Genomic DNA, 19,398 nt, shown 5'->3' on the forward strand with positions numbered 1-19,398 from the left:
AAAGTAATTTAAAAGAAATACTTTTTTAAAAACAAATATTTTAGACATATTTATACTAATATTTTTTCACAGTATGAATTAGGTCTTTACACATTAAAAGATATACCCTGGCCCGAGGCAGATCATATTTGGGGGTCTGTGGCATTTAAAAGATAAAAAACACCTGGTACAGTGTGTTTCTCTCTTATCCAAGCTTTAAAAACAAAATAAATCAAAATCATGGGGTCTTAACACTTTTCCAAAATGTTAAATTCCGAGTTTTGCAAAATGATTCCTCTTCCTTTTCAATAGACTGCTCTTGATTTATAATTAGTAAAAAAAAAGTCTTTCAAAAACATAAACCACAAAAAAACAATCATATTTAATAATAAAATGTTTAATATTAAAATAGTGTAAATGGCTGATTAAAACATATTTACAAAGCTTTCCTAAAAAGTTAACTATACATTTTCAGTGAAAAAAGAAAAGAAAAAGGATTGCACAACATGACAAAGCATAATCTGCACACCAGTGGCAAAACCAAGCACATCGTGAGAGTCAGCCTGGCGCTTCAGGAAACATATCTACATACTCAAAACAGAACAACTCGCCGCTAGTCTGCGTGAAATGCTGTGAAACTACACTGAACTGCAACACAAAACTCAGTACATAATTCAACTGTTTGTATTCCAAAAGTAACACTGTTTCAAAATTCTACATGAAATATGGAAAACAAAACCATTGAAGGAAAAGGTCCTGAAGAGTTCGCCTTGATAAATCTTTAAAGGATAAAAAGAATTAATGTATGTGAGCAAATACACTCCGGTACTGAAATGTAGTGGGGAAAAACTGTATAAAAGACAACTCACACTGCCAGTTTTACAAAAAGCTTCAAATATGCATGTACATGCTTAAAACCAACGCAAGACATTAAAGTTTAAAGGTGCTTATTAGAAGTTCATTTCGGCCAATAAAAGGAGCCGTTACTCCAGCGCGGGCTGAGCTCCTTTTTCGGTCATTCGCAGTAAGAGCATCTCGGAGTATTTCTCCAGGAGGGCCACGGTCCTGTCGTCCCGCAGCTGGCGGCCGGGGGAGTCCTCCGGCACGGGACGGGCGCGGGTCTCCTGTGGGCACAGGGAGAGTAGCTCGCACTGTACGCCCACAAACACCTCCTGCAAAATACTCTTCATCTGTTCCTGCTGCTCCGACAACTCCGGGATGGAGCACAGCTACAGAGAGGGAACACACACAGTTTTACCGTTAGATGGATTTAAGCTTCTTTCACTCTGAAGAGTGCTATAGAAAAGGGGAGACCTCAAACAGCGGACAACGGTTCGGGTGCGGACCCTGGCTTGACTCCATCCAGACCGCGACACAATAGCCACGTTTCCATTAACCCTTCAAATTGCGCAAATTGAAAATACGCCCAATGGAAAAACGTCAATTTCACAAAAACTCCCATATATTGCAAAAAAGTTGACACGCTCGCCTTATGAGGTGGTTTTTCAGGCAATTCGAAAAACTGCAATGGAAACCGTTTTGTCCGCATTCACAGGTCACCTGGCGTACGTAACAGTCGATCATTCTTTAAAGATGACGTGGTGTGTTTGAACAGAAGAAGAGTTTACTCGTAAAAGACAAAAAACAGGAATACTGGATTCGAAACAAAGAAATGCTACCATTTATCAAGACCTTGAAGCAGAGGAAGGAGAAACGCCTCATATGTGCCGCTCCCAGCATAAGAGCCTTTCCTTGCCATTAATGCTTGGATACACGCCTACATCTCCTTCCATTAAAAATAATGTCTAGTGACTTCAAGGGGAAAACCCTGAACCCTCTTACTGTATCTTTTGTCACATGGCCTTCTGTCATACATGGGTCTCTAAATATAAAATAACAATAGCCTGATAAAACCTGATCATACCTTTTAATATTCTTATCTAACTGGGCTCAACTGAAGAATATTGTTTTTTATTTTATTCTGACTCACTGCTTTGGCTCTGAGGGCACAAGATACTTTATCTTTGCTTCTGTTTTGACTGTGTAGGATTTTTTTGTTCTTTTACTAATTGCAGGCCAGATGGAAATGTATAACTATTCCAAAGAAATATTTTCCGAACCTCCGCTGGGAAGGAAATATGGTGACCGGACCTTTTGGAACTGTAATTAAATACCCCGCTATATAACTTGTACAGAAAAATCCAATATGTTTTTGCTGCATTTCTGGCAGGTTAATTACAGTTGATATATTATATTATATATATATATGAAGAGTTCAGATGCAAAAGCCTCTAAGTGCCATTTGAAATTTTCTTCTAGAATGATCATTTTTATCAAGCTTGTATATTTAAGTTCAATAATTTCACTTAAATGACAATTAATAGGTAATCTCCATTGCCATTTAAGTGAATTTACTGAATTTAAATATACAAGCTTGATAGAAATGATCATTCTAGAAGAAAATTTCAAATGGCACTTAGAGGCTTTTGCATCTGAACTCTTCATATATATATATATATATATATATATATATATATATATATATATATATATATATATATATATATATATATATATATATATATATATATATATATATATATATATATATATGACACTTTTACAGAAAACTGGGACATGACGGTTAAGGCAACTCTGTACAACAATAGAATTACAGTAATTCATTTTCTTAATGCCAGTATGCATGTATAGATTGATCCAACAATTTAAAAACATCATTTAAGATTTTTTGAAAAAGGTTTCTTCTGCTCACCAAGGCTGCATTAAATCAAACCGTAAAACCGAATTAAAAACTACTTTTGAGAAACATTTTTTATATTTAATATTTTAAAATATAATTTCTGAAAGAAAGCAGAATTTTCAGCATCATTACTCCAGCCTTCAGTGTCACATGATCCTTCAAAAAAATTGTATTTTTTATTTTCAAGACATTTCGTATTATCAGTTGTGCTGCTGAAGATTTTTTCTTTATACTGAATTTTTTTCAGGATTCTTTCTTTCTCGAGAAAAAAAAAACAAAAACAAAAAAAAACCTACGCCTGGTTTCACAGACCAGGTTTAGATTAAGCCAGGATTAGGGCTTAGTTCAATTAGGACATTTAAGAAGCTTTTACAAGTGCTTTCTAAGTGCCTTAGAAAAAACATTACTGATGTGTGCATCTTGACAAAACAACGGCACTGACATATTTTAAGATATGCCAGTGCAAGTTGCTTTCAGTTAAAACGAGAACAAGAGAAATCACCTCGCTATAAAAGCCAGTTGCTTTATGGATGGTGTGCCAGAGTTCATTCACCATCTTCTTACACATCTGGACACTCAGCGACTCAGCAGAAAGACCTGAAGACAAACACAAACCAATCCCATCAATAATAGAATTCAGGCTTATTCTGATAAGCATATTGTGTAAAAAGACTAACCTAATGGCAAAAACCTGATTAAGCCAATAATCAGACAGCAGGCATAAACCCATATTGATCTGATTTTTGAGCAACGTAAACACGAATTTGGATCTGTGGACATCTAGATGGAAGTATTTATTTGTGTGTATTAAGGAATACTTCAGCATCTCTGGAGCATCTCTTTCAGGATGAAGACTTTACCACAATATTGAGACAACTGCATTGATGCTGGTCAACAACTTGAACACATAAATATATACATACATATATAAAAGTTCAATGATTTAACAGTTGAAAATGAATGTGAACAGAGTTTTTTTTATTTTATATATATATATATAATATATATATATATATATATAAAAATATAAAAACTCTGTTCAAAATCATTTTCAACTGTTAAATCATTGAACTTTTATTGTGACGGAAAGCCACAGGAGACCTTAAAGCTTCTCTATGATAATAGATTATTACGGATGTTGCGCTCTCAAAAACGCGTTATAAGCAACCCAAACTCAGAGACGGAGTTACAAATTACCTGTGTTCTCCCCAAGGCAGTCGTTTCCTGTCGCATCCTCTCTGTCTGGAGTTACTGCGATCTGACCCGAGGTCTGCGTGTTCTCACGTGACCCTGTAAACGTCAGGTCTTCAACCACCGTGCGACCAGCTTCCGACACTCTGGGCTTCCCGGAAAACATTTCAGACCCTGTTGAGAACCTGCCTGAAGTCTTGGGAGCCAAACTCTGCTCAATATTACTGATCTGCTTCCGACACTCTTTCCCCAGTGACCTCATCTCAGTGGGCGTCACCAAAGCCTGTCGACACGGAGACCCGGGACGCTCAACTTTCCCCAGACGAGTCTTGAGCGACACCGGAGACAAACTGGCCCGGCTGGGGCCAACGAGGTCCAATCGAAGCGCTGCCCGGGCACTGTGGTTTCCAAAGGCAGGAGCCGGATGAGGCGGTCCCGAGGGAAGAGCCGAAGAGGAAGGAGGAATAATGTTCTCTTTGCTTTGCTCTACAGTTTGGTCCAGTGACGAGGACAGGGTGTTTAGCGCCGTCTCCTCCGACACACACGCGTTCAGACCCTCCACAGAGTTGCTCTGCGCGATCTTGGCGCGGGAGCTCGCAGTGGGTCCCATGTAGCTTTGGCGGGAACGTGTAACCGATGCATCAGCATCTTTGGTGTTGCTGGCAGATTTGGTTGCAAGAATTGTTGTAGCGTTGACAGTATTATTGACAGCTTTGGAATGAATGGTCTTGTTTGAGATTTCTGAAAAGAACAAAAGACATATTTGGATTTGTTTTCTTTTAATAAAACTTCTAATGTGACTTAAAGCTGGAAGTTCAAACCGCCAGTTAAACAAAGAAAACCAAGAAACAAGAACCACAAACTAAAAGAGATAAACTGAGCATGAAAACACCAAGGCTGCGTCCGAAATCACACTCCACGAGTAGGCACTTCATGACCATAAAGAAAGGCATGTTCTTCTGCATAGAGCATGAATGTGTGTAGTATGACTTTATGTGTGTAGTATACTACGTCTGCCATGTCGTCATTGTCACGTGACCTACTAGTGTCAGTTTGCGCAGCTTTATTGCCATTCAATAATCTTCTCCCGTGGCCTCATGGGATAGTAAAGTGTCCATTGGATGCACACTTCAACTTCCCGCCTACTGTTTAATGAATACTGTGAATTCTATATAGTAGGGAAGTATGCGATTTGGGATGCAGCCAAAGACACCCATGTGAAATTATTCTGATTGTTGACTTTAAAACCCCAGACATTAAAAAAAAAAAAAAAAAAAAAAAAAAAAAAACACCAAACACACTCTTACAGACCTCCCAGAGCATTTTTCCAGCGTAACAAAGATAAGTTTTGGCAAGATTTCCGGGAAGACATCGAGGAACGTTTCTTGGTAACTGGAGGACAGGATTTTAAAAATGTAAAATGACTAAAACAGTGAACATCCAATATCTTCTAATTCAACAGCATTTGATGCTAAATGTTGTTAAAGAGCTCAAACCAATAAAAGTACTTTGTAAAATGAATATCCATTAAATCCATGTACTTTCTTTGAACTGAAGACTGAAGCTACTTTACATGGAGAGGATCATCGGACCAGACATGTTGAGATCACACGACCAGTCAAATTCTATTCTTAAGGCCCTGATACACTTCAACCGAAATCGAAGAATGAACTGGAGCTTGAAACAGCTTGCCAAAGTGAATTTTCCAAAAACGTTTGCTCTGGTTGGTAAACGCCTTTGAACTAGTATTGGTACATGGAGATTACGTAATATGTAGGTGTAGATTTGAGGCTCCGCCTTCTTTAACATGGGAATCTTCTCCATTTCATTTCTTCTGTTCAGTCCGTTGAGCTCAGAAGACCACAAGTAAAAACATGAACACCCTGGAGAGCTGCTTTATAGTAGAGACTGAAGTTCAAATTTTAACAGACACAGATTGAAGCAAGATGCTTTATAGCATTAAACATGAAGAAAATTGTCTATTGCATTAAGTGCTTTCTTAACTGTTTTTTTTCTCACTGCTGTCATTTTTGTTGCATGTTTACTATCATTAAGAGGAAAGAATACAGAACATTTACATTCGTCTAAATCCCAGCATCTTGGGACAGTGTTGGGATGTTTGCTAACAGTATAATGCTACTCTCTTAACTTTTTTGCGAATATCAAAAGAGAACTTCGCCTAGAGTATATATAAGGGTCTTGAACCTCCCTGTTATTGGACACTTTCACTCAGTCAGAAGTAAAAATGCATTGTATTAACAGAATACATACCACTCTTCTCGTTCTCCTCACTGCTTCCACTGCTGTTTGAAAGCTTTGACTTGTCCTTAAAAGCAGGAGAAAAAAAAAACATTAACAAAAAGTCCAAAACACAAAGATAGTAATTCAAACTATTGAGTTAGAATGAAAAGTACTCCATTCAATAGAAAAAAAACAAGTCAAAATCTCATTGTTTTTACTGACGTAACCAATATTAACATCTCCTAACTCCGATCATCTCCAGTGTTTCTTGCTACTGTATAGTTTTACTTAGACAAACTAAAAGCCACACTTCTAGTTCCTATGCTCTATCAGCTTTGATGTCATCTTTACTAGAAGTGTAATCCTAAACATTGACAAAATTAGCAGATATACACTTAAGACAAAGGAATAGCTCACATAAAAATAAAATTGTAATTAACTTTACATGATGAACAGATTTAAATGGTTAGTTCATCCAAAAATGTAAATTCTGTCATTACTCAACCTCATGTTGTTCCAAACCCGTAAGACCTTCGTTCATCTTCAGAACACAAATAAAGATATTTTTGATGCAATCTGAGAGCTTTCTGACCCCCCATAGACTGCAACGTAATAACCAATTTCAAGGCCCAGAAAGATAAAGACATTGTTAAAATAAAGCAATGAGAACACAAAAATGACGACTTTATTCAACAATTTCTTCTCTTCCGTGTCAGTCTCTGACGCTGTTCACAGAGCACCACAACATGCGTGTGATACTGACGCTGGAGCTGGCCAATAATGAGCCGGCGTTCTGACGTACAACCCAGAAGCGCTTCACTGTGTTAATCCCTGGGAACGGCGCCAGAGACTGACACGGAAGAGAAGAAATTGTTGAATAAAGTCGATATTTTAGTTTTTTGCACACAAAAAGTATTCTCATCACTTCGTAAAATTAAGGTTGAACCACTGCAGTCACATGGACTATTTTAACGATGTCTTTGTAACAACTTTCAAGGCAGTAATGTTGCAGTCTATGGAGGGACAGAAAGCGATCAGATTTCATTACAGGTTTGGATCAACATGAGGGTGAGAAAATGACAATTTTCATTTTTAAACTAACCCTTTAATTTAACATTTTTAGGTGATTCATATTCTTTTTATTCACATATGATCAACACACTTCCTGTACATAGATCACATCTGAGCTACTGTTTACCATATTTGATGCGCTCTATGTACAGTATGTGCACTGAATAATGTTTCAAAAGACTTGGATTAAACTGCTTAATCAATGTAGATTACTTTTAATGAAGTTAGTGTTATGATCTTGGTGGAATGACCTTTGAATGGAGGGACCAAAATCATTCAGGTTTCAAATATCTTCACTTGCGTTGCAAAGATGAATGCAAGTCTTATGGGTTTGAAAGACATGAGGGTGAGTAAATGACAGAATTTTCATTTTTGGGTGAACTATCCCTTTAAAGAGTTATGAAATCCTAAAATCACATTTTTGAGATGCTAATATACATAGAGGTTACACATGGAAAAATAAATGGCATCACACATTATTTTTAACAATAAAGAAGAAGTGGTTCAATGTAGGATTGCTTGCGCCATTTCATTCTTCTGGCTTTAAAAACTAAAGCTGAAGAAATGTCACAATGATGTGGCATATTAGTGAGTCTAGACCGGTATGAAGAACCAGCGGGCTCATATTGTATACACACACCATTCAGACTCAGAGTACATAACATTATTCATGAGAGTAAGTATCATACCATTGTTGTGTCGAGGGTTTGACAGCCATCACTGGACTCGTCAGGTATACTGGGCAGACAAGCTGTGAGCCGACACACTGCACTGCTACTAGACCCTACAGTGCTGAAACACCAGACACAAATTACATTATAATGTCATTTAAACTATGAATCGCCACTACAATACACACCGCTACTTCCCTCATTTCATTAAGATCTAAAAAGGGAAGGGATAACGAAGTGCAAACTCATGTTTCTCCATTACACAGCTTGATAGCATGCTGTGGGACAGATGCTGATGTTGACTCACCGGAAGCGGCTCTGAAAGCGGGAGAGGAAGCGTGTGGAGATGCTGAGACGAGGATTGAGGAAGTTACTCTCTGTGCCGCTGGGCTGAAGACAGCTCAAGTCTGTGTTGAACTTTTCTACAAGACAGTTTCCACAGCAGATTAGATCAGCAATGATGATTTCAACATCATCTTAAGACTGGGATACACTACATGACTAAAGCATCATACAGTTCCCACTGCAACGTCAGACGCCAACCAACGCAAACAGTCACCGGATCACAGTACGTCACAAATTCAACATGTGGGGTAAACTGATCCAACAAAACCTGAAGTGTCTGTTGCCATATTTCGGTAGAGTGTGAATTGGCCTATACACTAAACATCTACCCATCATACACTACGCAACGGTCAACTCTGACTGCCTAATATCTGCACACTGGCTCTGATATTTGGCAACTAACGTTGACTGTAAATTAGCAAAAAGCATAAAATTTGTGTAGGAGTGTATTCCAGCCTTTAATGGAAAACTAATGATAGTGCAGCAGATTAATGGTATATTTCAAGAGAATCGTTCAAATTGGTATAAAAGCATGAAATTTGGCACAGATACTCTCTAAGGGTCACTTTTTGGGAAAAAGGCGTTGGCCACCCAAAAATTCAAAATGGCGGCCATTTTTTCAAGATGGCCGCCATTTCTGTCAAATGCTCATTATGTCAATTGTTCAAACAGTGATGTAGGCATAACATTTTGTGAAAATACTCTCTTCAGAATGTTTTTTTTGGGAAACGGTGCTTGTCCCTCAAAAATTCAAGATGGCTACCATTTTTCAAGATGGCCGCCATTTCTCTTGAATCCTTACATCTTTTTTTCAAATGGTGATGCTATCATGAAATTTGGTACAAATATTCTTCAAGGAACATTATCAGGGAACTACACTGCGACCAAAATGGTCGCATATGCGACCTTTTGAAATGCCATTGCGACCGTAATTTTTAATGGGTCGCAAATGTATCACTGATTATTTTTGTACCTATGTTTTAGGCTATGATTTACTATGAACATTTATTAAAAAAGAAATGTGTATTTTAAGAATACGTTTTATAACGTGCACTGCCTATGAGCATTCAAAACATCAAGTTAACTTCAGCCCCGCGACCGTTACTTAGATTAAAACCATTGTATCAGTGCTGCGCGAGCGGCTCTCTCTCTCTCACACACACAAACACGGACGCGCACACACAGAGAGAGAAGATAATTGTAAAATGAAAATTGACGGGCTACAGTTTACATTTAATATTTAATGTTTTATATTTTAACGTGTTCTAACGTGTGCGTTCCTTCATCAGCGCGTAACGTTACGTGAAGCTCACATGCACTAAAAGCCTGTCTACCAGCGCCTGGATACTGGACTAAGTTATCTTTCGAGTCTTATTGTGCTTATACTATTAAATACACACAAGGTTTAGATAAACAAAGTCGGTTATGACTAAAGTGAAAGCAAACTTGAGAAAATTGAATAAATCTGCTTGTCAAATGCGTGTATATTAGACGCAACTCTTAAAGAGACAGTAGCAATAGTAAACACGCTGCCGCTTGTCCTTAAAGGGATAGTTCACCCAAAAATCATTTAAACGCACTCTAATGTTGTTCCAAACCTGTATTAATTTCCTTCTAATATTTTCTAATATTTTTCTAATATTAATATTTTGAAGAATGTGGCTATCCAGTAGCTGGTCCCCATTGACTTCCAAAGGAGAAAAATATTCTAAGTCACTGGGGTAGGCCTACATCAACTGTTTGGTTACCCACATTCTTCCAAATAACTTTTATTTTCAACAGAAGAAAGAAACTCATTCGAGTTTAAAACAACTTGAGAGAGTAAATTATGACAATTTGAAATTTTAGGAGAACTATTCCTTTTATGTTAATAAAACAACAAAATGCAAAGAGAAAATCACTCACTGCTCTTGAATGAAGTAGCTTTAATAAGTATCAATGTATAATTTATACAGTGAAGTGTATTTTGTTTTATTTTCATATTTGTTCATTTAATTACTTTCTTCAATGCTACTGTTAAATACACCTACTGAAGCTGAAAACATAAAACACTATTTAATTTGTATATTAAGTTGTGTATGTGTAATGTGCATCTTTGATCTAAATATTTAATAACAAAGAAAATAATGACAAATATTTTTATCTTCACCCCTGTCTGGCATTTTTTTTATATATGTTTTGTTACCCAAGGCTTTGTTTTTAAAATATGAACATAAGTTTTGGCTGTAATGCTCAGTCGCAAAATAGTAAAACCAACATAAAAAAGAATCGTGATAAAATCGTGAATCGTGATTTTCCTGAAAAAAATCGTGATACAATATTTTTGCCATTGGGATAATAAATTAAGTAGCCTATCTTAATTGTACACAATGTTCCTGTTTTTTTTTAGTATTTTTTTTATGCCATAACAGCAATATTAATATCGGTTATTATCGGTATCGACCACAATTTTCACATCGGTGCATCACTACTTAAGAGTTCAGGAGTCTGCCCATCTGTGCCAACCATAGCATGTTGAAATCCATTTAGGAGAAAATCTATCCCAACCAATGTTAAAGAAAACAAAAACAAGAAGGCATGTGGTTTAAAAGATGGCAAGTAAAATAAAAAGCACATCTGTATGTAATACAGTTTCATTATTGTTTATTATTATCCAGAGCGGCTAACTATAAATAATTTGTGCGACCAAATCATGTTTTGCGCCAGTAACTGAAAAAGTTAGTAGCGCAAGTGCCACCAGTGGAAAAGGTTAGTGTAGTTCCCTGATTATCATGGAAAAAGGTGTGTGCCGCTCAAATTCAAGATGGCAACCATTTTCAAGATGGCCACCATTTCTGTCAGAGCTCAATTTAATGTGTTAAGGAAGGTTTTGTTTAATAGAGTGAACGTCATTACACAACCAGGGCACACTGGTGACTTCACTGCTGTGGAACTCAGCATGGGGTTCAGTGTCAGCTGATCTAGTTTTACTTACACTGTAGTTCTTGACTAGTAGTAATAGTATAGCTAAGTTTAGTGTCCCAAATGCTGTCTAACAGCCCCTCATCAATTAGCTAGTAATAGACGTAGTTAGATAGCCACACCTGAATTGACAGGTTGTGCCAGTGCGGGGGAGCCGAGCCAAGGGTAAGCGGGGCAATACATGACTTGTTCATGTATGCTTACCTGGAAGGTGTACAGATCACACGGGACTTAAATGGCACTGGATGAATGATCGGGCTAGGTGTAGGTGACCTGTACCTAGTTGTATCCCATACCTGAATGTGTACTATGTCTATGATTGAGGTGGTAAAGGGATGACCCCTCGGCCTTAATCAGACAACAAACCCCCAAAATGGCAAATGAAAATCCCATGTCAGCCAAGAGGCCAACGGATTGGATGAAATGTTGTCTTTGTCAGACAGACACAAAGGAACCCCTCCAATCACCACCTACCCATCATGTTTCTCAACATGATTGCTATAAAATGATTTCCACCAACATTCCACTCTTTCACAAGATGAACAAAATGCCAATGACCCTGGACCTGGAATGACTGGATGAAGGTGGGGGTATACATACAACCGGCACATCCGGGAACTTAACTGTCAATTTTGTAACCGCCCCTTTTTAGGGGAAAACAAACCAGACTTCCCATAGACTTCAATACAAAATAGCGGCACAAAACAACGTCCGTACACAGCCGGCAGACGTGTATAACTTCAGAAATCACTTAGATGAAATATGTCGAGTAATTATATGTCCACCCTGCCTTCCATAGAGCGTGAACGATACATTTATAAACTTAATTTGGGCAACTTAAAAACATATCCCGTTTCATTCTACCAGCGTCAAATTGGTCTATCAACCCCACCCAGTGGCTTACCCGGACATTTACTCGTACCTCATCGAGTCACCAGGTAGCCAGTGAATGATTTTACTACGGTTTTAATAAGTAAACATCTTTAAATGTATAATATTGTGTCTTTATATTTAGAGTAGCTACTGAGTGCACGTTTCTGTCCAGCTATACAACTAGCCTGATTTAGCTTTCGATAGCATCATCCGTAATTCATGATATTTCCATAACAGCACGATATTGATGATGGCAGGCAGAGATGGGCATAAATACATGGAAATGTATTTAAAATAAAATAAAAAATACAAAATACTGTGTGGAAAAAAAAAATTAAATACAAATACATAATAGGGGTAGCCTACTGTGTGAAAAAAAAATGTTTAAATACAAATTACATGTTTGTAAAGGTTAGTACACGTCCTCAATCCGTTACTGTGTATGGCGCTCGCCGGATTGTTTTCCCCTAAAAGTGGGCGTGAACCTTTTCAGAGACGTTCTATGACGCTACGCCGGTTGTATGTATAGAAGCTACTTTGAGAAGTAACCAAGCGAAGTATCACTACAATTGTCGACTTCGGTTCAACAACACAACAGGCACGTGCAGAGGGGTGGGCGTTGGGTGCTCGAGCACCTGCCCCTTTGCCCCTTGGTGACCAAAGTGCCCTTTTGTCAAGCAAAATTTCCTCTCCTTTTTTTGTAATTAAAGGCCCTTTTGTGGATGCCTGCCCAATCTAACCATTAGTAAAATTTATTAATAATAATTTAGCCGTAAATAAAATGACCCACATGATGACCTTTCACCTGGCGAACTCATCTGGGTTCCTCACGCTGCACACACATTTTTTTTAATCCGCGCGGCTACGCGCACTACCAGAAGATATCTTCAAATCTGTGGCTGCTGGTAAGTGGCGTTTCATTCTCAGCTAAGTGATTTTGATGTTTGTTTAGTTATTATTATTATTTTACCAGGACGACGTGAAGAGAGCATGCAGAGACGTTGTTTATATTGCTGTGTGTAGGCTGTAGAAGTAACTGTTTTCCTGAATGCCATCAAGATTGAAACAGAGACTGATTTCATAACAGGTCAATAAACAAATAGTTAAAATTAAGTCACTTACATTTTAGACGCAATGACTGTTTTTGTTCTGTTTCAGCAGCAAAAATAGTTCCAAACAAAGATTACCGCAGAACCATAGCACATCTCACAGCATTACTGAATGATTCAGCGTTTTGAACGAATCAGTTGAGTCAAATATTCAATGACCCATTCATAAACTGCCTCATTCTGAATAAATCAGCCGTTTGAACGAATCGTTTGAATGAATGACTCAATGACTCGCTCATTAAGACGGTCGCCTGCCGCCTCCTATTGGCGGTTTAGTTTCATAAAGTATATTCTTTTCAACATTCCTTATTTGTATATTCAAAAATATTTAAAATAATCAAATTTAATACGGTTATAATTTTTCAATGTAAATTATTTAATTTGATTGGTGACAGCCTGGTGTCTTATTATTTTAATTGAATATATTGATCAAATTTAAGAATTTAAAATGAAAGATGGAGCATACATTTAATAAAATTAGGGGGAAAATGCCCTTTATAAAAGGTACAAATAAATTGTGTTTTCAAACAGTGATGTAATGAAACATTGACAATTTAAGCTTGAAGAGAGTAAAGCCTCTGTTTAGACTATTAAGGAAATGTAATTTTGCCAAAAGAAGAACTTTTATTTTAAATAAATGTTCATTTTAAATCAGCCTACTTCAGTGTGATATGTTACCATATTATCATTCTTAACACTGAGAATTTGAATAATTGTAATGTGATGATCAGATGCAGATATCTAACTCAAAGAATATGGGTGGTTGGCGGGTGGATTATGTATTTTTAACAGTGGATTCGGGTGACTCAAAGTGCACCAGATTAATGAATTTATCTTTAAAATGTACAAAATTTTCTTACGGGGGGGCATGCCCCCGGACCCCCCTAGAGGTAGCGAGCTCAACCCACAAAAATACTGTGGGAAACACATATGATGATCTACAAAAAAAAAATACAAATTTAATTATTTATTATTAAAATACATTATTAGGATTTTACCCATCTGCCTCATTTTGAGTCAGGAAAAACACAGCCCCATTTAAAGCCTTGTTCCATGTGCCCTCTTTTATACTTTGAGCACCTGCCCCTCCAGAGGTCTCTGCACGGCCCTGCAACACAAAGTTACTTCGTGCCCAGAAGCAACAATCCGATGCTCAATGTAGTGAGACAGATGAAGGCCAAACAAAGCATCGCAGAACCATGATGCAAAAAAGTCTAGATGATCAGGTTTGCTTTCTTTGTGATAACATACAGTATCTCCTGAATCTGACCTACGCCAGGTAATGACACTGCAACTGAATGACAGACTACATGAATGTGCCCAAACACTGAATGATGCTAAATTATTGTCTCAACTAAGTGGTGCTGATGCCATTGCACAGGAGCTGAAATACCATCATTTGTGTCTCATTCATCTTTACAACAGAGAGAAACTCCACCTCAGAAGGCTTGAGAAAGAGTCACAGAGTGAAACTATTCAACCAGCCATCTTTCCTATGGCTCTTTCTGAACTGGTCACCTATATTGTTGAAACCAGTCTCAATTCTGATGGTCCTTCCGCCTTCCATCTTGCAGATACAGTGGGGAGAACAAGTATTTGATACACTGCTGATTTTGCAGGTTTTCCCACTTACAAAGCATGTAGAAGTCTGTAATTTTTATCATAGGTACTCTTCAACTGTGAGTGACGGAATCTAAAACAAAAATCCAGAAAATCACATTGTATGATTTTTAAGTTATTAATTTGCATTTTATTGCAAGAAATAAGTATTTGATACATCAGAAAAGCAGAACTTAATATTTGGTACAGAAACCTTTGTTTGCAATTACAGAGATCATACGTTTCCTGTAGTTCTTGACCAGGTTTTGGCACACTCCTCCATACAGACCTTCTCCAGATCCTTCAGGTTTCGGGGCTGTCGCTGGGCAATACAGACTTTCAGCTCCCTCCAAAGATTTTCTATTGGGTTCAGGTCTGGAGACTGGCTAGGCCACTCCAGGACCTTGAGATGCTTCTTACGGAGCCACTCCTTAGTTGCCCTGGCTGTGTGTTTCGGGTTGTTGTCATGCTGGAAGACCCAGCCACGACCCATCTTCAATGCTCTTACTGAGGGAAGGAGGTTGTTGGCCAAGATCTTGCGATACATGGCCCCATCCATCCTCCCCTCAATACGGTGCAGTCGTCCTGTCCCCTTTGCAGAAAAGCATCCCCAAAGAATGATGTTTCCACCTCCATGCTTCACGGTTGGGATGGTGTTCTTGGGGTTGTACTCATCCTCCTTCTTCCTCCAAACACGGCGAGTGGAGTTTAGACCAAAAAGCTCTATTTTTGTCTCATCAGACCACATGACCTTCTCCCATTCCTCCTCTGGATCATCCAGATGGTCATTGGCAAACTTCAGACGGGCCTGGACATGCGCTGGCTTGAGCAGGGGGACCTTGCGTGTGCTGCAGGATTTTAATCCACGACGGCGTAGTGTGTTACTAATGGTTTTCTTTGAGACTGTGGTCCCAGCTCTCTTCAGGTCATTGACCAGGTCCTGCCGTGTAGTTCTGGGCTGATCCCTCACCTTCCTCATGATCATTGATGCCCCACGAGGTGAGGTCTTGCATGGTGCCCCAGACCGAGGGAGATTGACCGTCATCTTGAACTTCTTCCATTTTCTAATAATTGCGCCAACAGTTGTTGCCTTCTCACCAAGCTGCTTGCCTATTGTCCTGTAGCCCGTCCCAGCCTTGTGCAGGTCTACAATTTTATCCCTGATGTCCTTACACAGTTCTCTGGTCTTGGCCACTGTGGAGAGGTTGGAGTCTGTTTGATTGAGTGTGTGGACAGGTGTCTTTTATACAGGTAACAAGTTCAAACAGGTGCAGTTAATACAGGTAATGAGTGGAGAACAGGAGGGCTTCTTAAAGAAAAACTAACAGGTCTGTGAGAGCCGGAATTCTTACTGGTTGGTAGGTGATCAAATACTTATGTCATGCAATAAAATGCAAATGAATTATTTAAAAATCATACAATGTGATTTTCTGGATTTTTGTTTTAGATTCCGTCTCTCACAGTTGAAATGTACCTATGATAAAAATTATAGACCTCTGCATGCTTTGTAAGTAGGAAAACCTTCAAAATCAGCAGTGTATCAAATACTTGTTCTCCCCACTGTATGTGCAACCTGTACCAGCAGCGTATCCTTTTATCCCTCCTAACAGTGGCACTTCCTCTCTGTGGACTACACCTTGCCGTGGTGGAGAGGCTTGTGTACTCCAATGAACCTGAGACCTATGCCGGCGGGGATTTTATATCCCTGGCAAGTTTAACTAAGCTGGACAGGTCAAAGGAGAGGAGGCAGACAAAGCAGACATTATGACTATTTGACAGAAATGGTGGCCATCTTGAAAATGGTGGCCATCCTGAATTTTTGAGTGGCACATACCTTTTTCCAAAAGAGTGTTCCTTGAAGAGTATTTCAGCCTAATTTTATGCTTGCATCACCATTTGAACACTTGAAATAATTAATATTCGACAGGAACGGTGGCCATCTTTAAAAATGGCGGCCATCTTGAATTTTTGAGGGACAAGCATCTTTTTCTATTAACATGTCCTTTAGAGAGTATTTGTATCAAATTGTATGCTTGGATCACTGTTTGAATAATTGATATAATAAGCATTGAATAGCAATGACCGCCATATTGAATTTTTGAGTGGCCAACGCCTTTTTTCAAAATAGTGGCCCTTAGAGAGTATCTGTGCCAAATTTCATGCTTCTATACCAAAGTGAACGATTTTTTTACTAATCTGCTGCACTATGAAGCCCTTTGAGATATGCTTAATGTGAAAAGATCATGCCTAGCAAATATGACATTTTTGAAGCCAGTTTTGAACAATTGCTTTAACACAGAGCTGAAGTTGTACCATTAGCAGCCACACCCAGTGTGTCGAAATGTTGGCGAAGCAGCGTTCCAGATTCTTCTTCATCCTCTTCCTCTTCCACTCCTGAGCTTCCCGTGGAGCTCACCTGACTGAGGGAGTCTGTGTCCTCTAAAAAACAACACAACAGATAAAGTCACATCACCATGAGGATCTTCAACTCTTCAAGGCCACTACTAGTGTGTTAGGGCATGTCATGCTCTCCAGCACACAGTGTGTAATGTAACGTACGGTCATGGGGCTGGTCACTGTGGGAGGCTGGACTCTCAGCAGAGCAAGCGCTATCTGGGCTGAGCTCCTCGTCCTCAGGGTCACCACCTGACCCCTCACACAGAGCTTTAACATCGAACTCTCTAAAGGGAAGAAACAAAACAACAACAAAAGATTGATTACTGATTAGGGACTTTCATAGAGCAATGTCTAGTTTACTATGGGTACAAAAATCCAGTTTCACAGCATGTAAATGGGAGAAACAGGGTTGTAAGACACGGTCACACTTGGTTCAGTAGCTTGGTCCCATTTAGAGCTTGAATCCAGCTCACCCACTTTTCATAAATTGTGCAAAAAGTAGTCAAGTCACCTTTATTTATATAGCGCTGTTTACAATACAGATTGTTTCAAAGCAGCTTTACAGTGATAACAGGGAAAGGTTTGTTTAGTGTCACAGTCCAGCTTAAGTTCAGTGATGGATCATTTTTGTTGTTAAAAAAGTAATTAATTTAGTTCACACCCACACATATACATACATAGACACATACATACTGTGGGTATATTATAGGGCTGTGACGGTATGGGATTTTTTCTTACCGCGGTGAAGCAGCAACAAATATCGCGGTTTGGCGGTTAACCGACAATATATATATACATAGCCTACATACATATATACGTGTGTGTGTGTGTGTGTGTGTGTGTGTGTGTGTGTGTGTGTGTGTGTGTGTGTGTGTGTGTGTGTGTGTGTGTGTGTGTGTGTGTGTGTGTGTGTGTGTGTATGTGTGTGTGTGTATATATATATATATGTGTCTTGATGTCATCGTCCAGCTCAGTTCAGTTCTCATATAATGGCGTCAATGCAGGCAGAACACTATTATTGTTGAATATTAAGTGTCCCCAACTAAGCAAGCCAAAGGCGACAGTGGCAAGGAACCAAAACTACTTCAGATGACTTAAAAGTACCTCAAATTAAATGAACTCAAATGTCACTCAATGTGGGGGACTGGTAACGGTAACATCAAGCAAACATTGGGATACCTCAGGGCTTGATACTTGGACCGCTTCCTTTTCAGTTTTCACCACAATGTCACTAACTCATCACCCAGGCATTTTCCAACATTAAAACAAAACAAATTGCATGTTGCTGGATAAGCATCTGCTAAACGAATAAATTCAAATAAACCTATTCCCAAAATGGAAAATGAACCAAAGCCAGATGTTGCTATAAGTGGTTTACCCTTCTCCAGTGGAGAGAGCAGTGCTGTTGGCAGGGTACAAAATGTATCCAGTCTTCTCTGGTGAGCTGTGCTTGGGATTGAAGTTCTCCTCTCCATGTGGCAACTGCAGAAAATCTGGTCCTTGGAGAGAAGAGCTAAATCCATCTCTAGAAACCTACAACAAATAAACAAACACGTTCATGTTTCAGTTATAGCAGCAGACAATTATGTGGTTACAACTGTTAGTGAGGTTACTCTTGTCAAGACAAGCATCACTACTAATATTGGCTCATTGTTTGAGTAATAGATTTTAGGTTGCTTGTCCCACTAGATGGCTTGAAATATCACTCTCCAATATCCGGTTTCGTGAAGCCAGAGATAAGACCAAGAGTACCAAACTAACAAACAGGGTTCAGACAAATTTTCACCAATAAATGTCCATGTTTTTACCCCCCAGTAGTTCATGATCAGTTGTTAAAGGAACAGTTCACTTGAAAAATGAAAATTGTCATTTACTCACCCTCAAATTGTTCTAAAACTGTATGAGTTTCTTTCTTCTGTTGAACACAAAGGAAGATATTTTGAATAATGTTGGTAACCAGACAGTTCATGGACCCCATTGACTTCCATAGTATTTGTTTTCCTACTATCGTCAATGGGGTCCATCAACTGTCTGGTTACCAACATTCTTCAAAATATCTTCCTTTGTGTTCAACAGAGGAAAGACAATTATACAGGTTTGAAACAACTTGAAGATGAGTAAATGACAGATTTTTCATTTTTAAGTGAACTGTCCCTTTAAGGATGGAACAAATACTTATTACTACCATTATTATTAATTA

General features: G+C 38.6%; 1 protein-coding gene across 2 annotated transcripts in view; it reads right to left on the reverse strand.

Annotated features, from left to right (window-relative positions):
• Nucleotides 1-341: 341 nt before the first annotated feature.
• wdr62 (WD repeat domain 62) overlaps nucleotides 342-19,398 on the reverse strand; it is a 40,509-nt gene continuing 21,452 nt past the window's right edge. The window contains exons 23-32 of one of the 2 annotated variants that reach the window (XM_081370330.1): nucleotides 18,577-18,731; nucleotides 17,361-17,482; nucleotides 17,115-17,240; nucleotides 8,222-8,336; nucleotides 7,933-8,035; nucleotides 6,203-6,257; nucleotides 5,243-5,323; nucleotides 3,938-4,672; nucleotides 3,243-3,337; nucleotides 342-1,208 (exon numbers count right to left, since the gene is read on the reverse strand). In XM_081370330.1, coding sequence (XP_081226456.1) covers nucleotides 963-1,208; nucleotides 3,243-3,337; nucleotides 3,938-4,672; nucleotides 5,243-5,323; nucleotides 6,203-6,257; nucleotides 7,933-8,035; nucleotides 8,222-8,336; nucleotides 17,115-17,240; nucleotides 17,361-17,482; nucleotides 18,577-18,731 — 1,833 coding nt within the window. In that variant the 3' untranslated portion in view covers nucleotides 342-962. The remainder of the gene's footprint in view (nucleotides 1,209-3,242; nucleotides 3,338-3,937; nucleotides 4,673-5,242; nucleotides 5,324-6,202; nucleotides 6,258-7,932; nucleotides 8,036-8,221; nucleotides 8,337-17,114; nucleotides 17,241-17,360; nucleotides 17,483-18,576; nucleotides 18,732-19,398) is intronic. The other variant, XM_081370331.1, reaches the window with a different exon arrangement.

This window comes from Scardinius erythrophthalmus, assembly GCF_964197995.2.
Source record: "Scardinius erythrophthalmus genome assembly, chromosome: 7".
NCBI lineage: Eukaryota > Metazoa > Chordata > Actinopteri > Cypriniformes > Leuciscidae > Scardinius > Scardinius erythrophthalmus.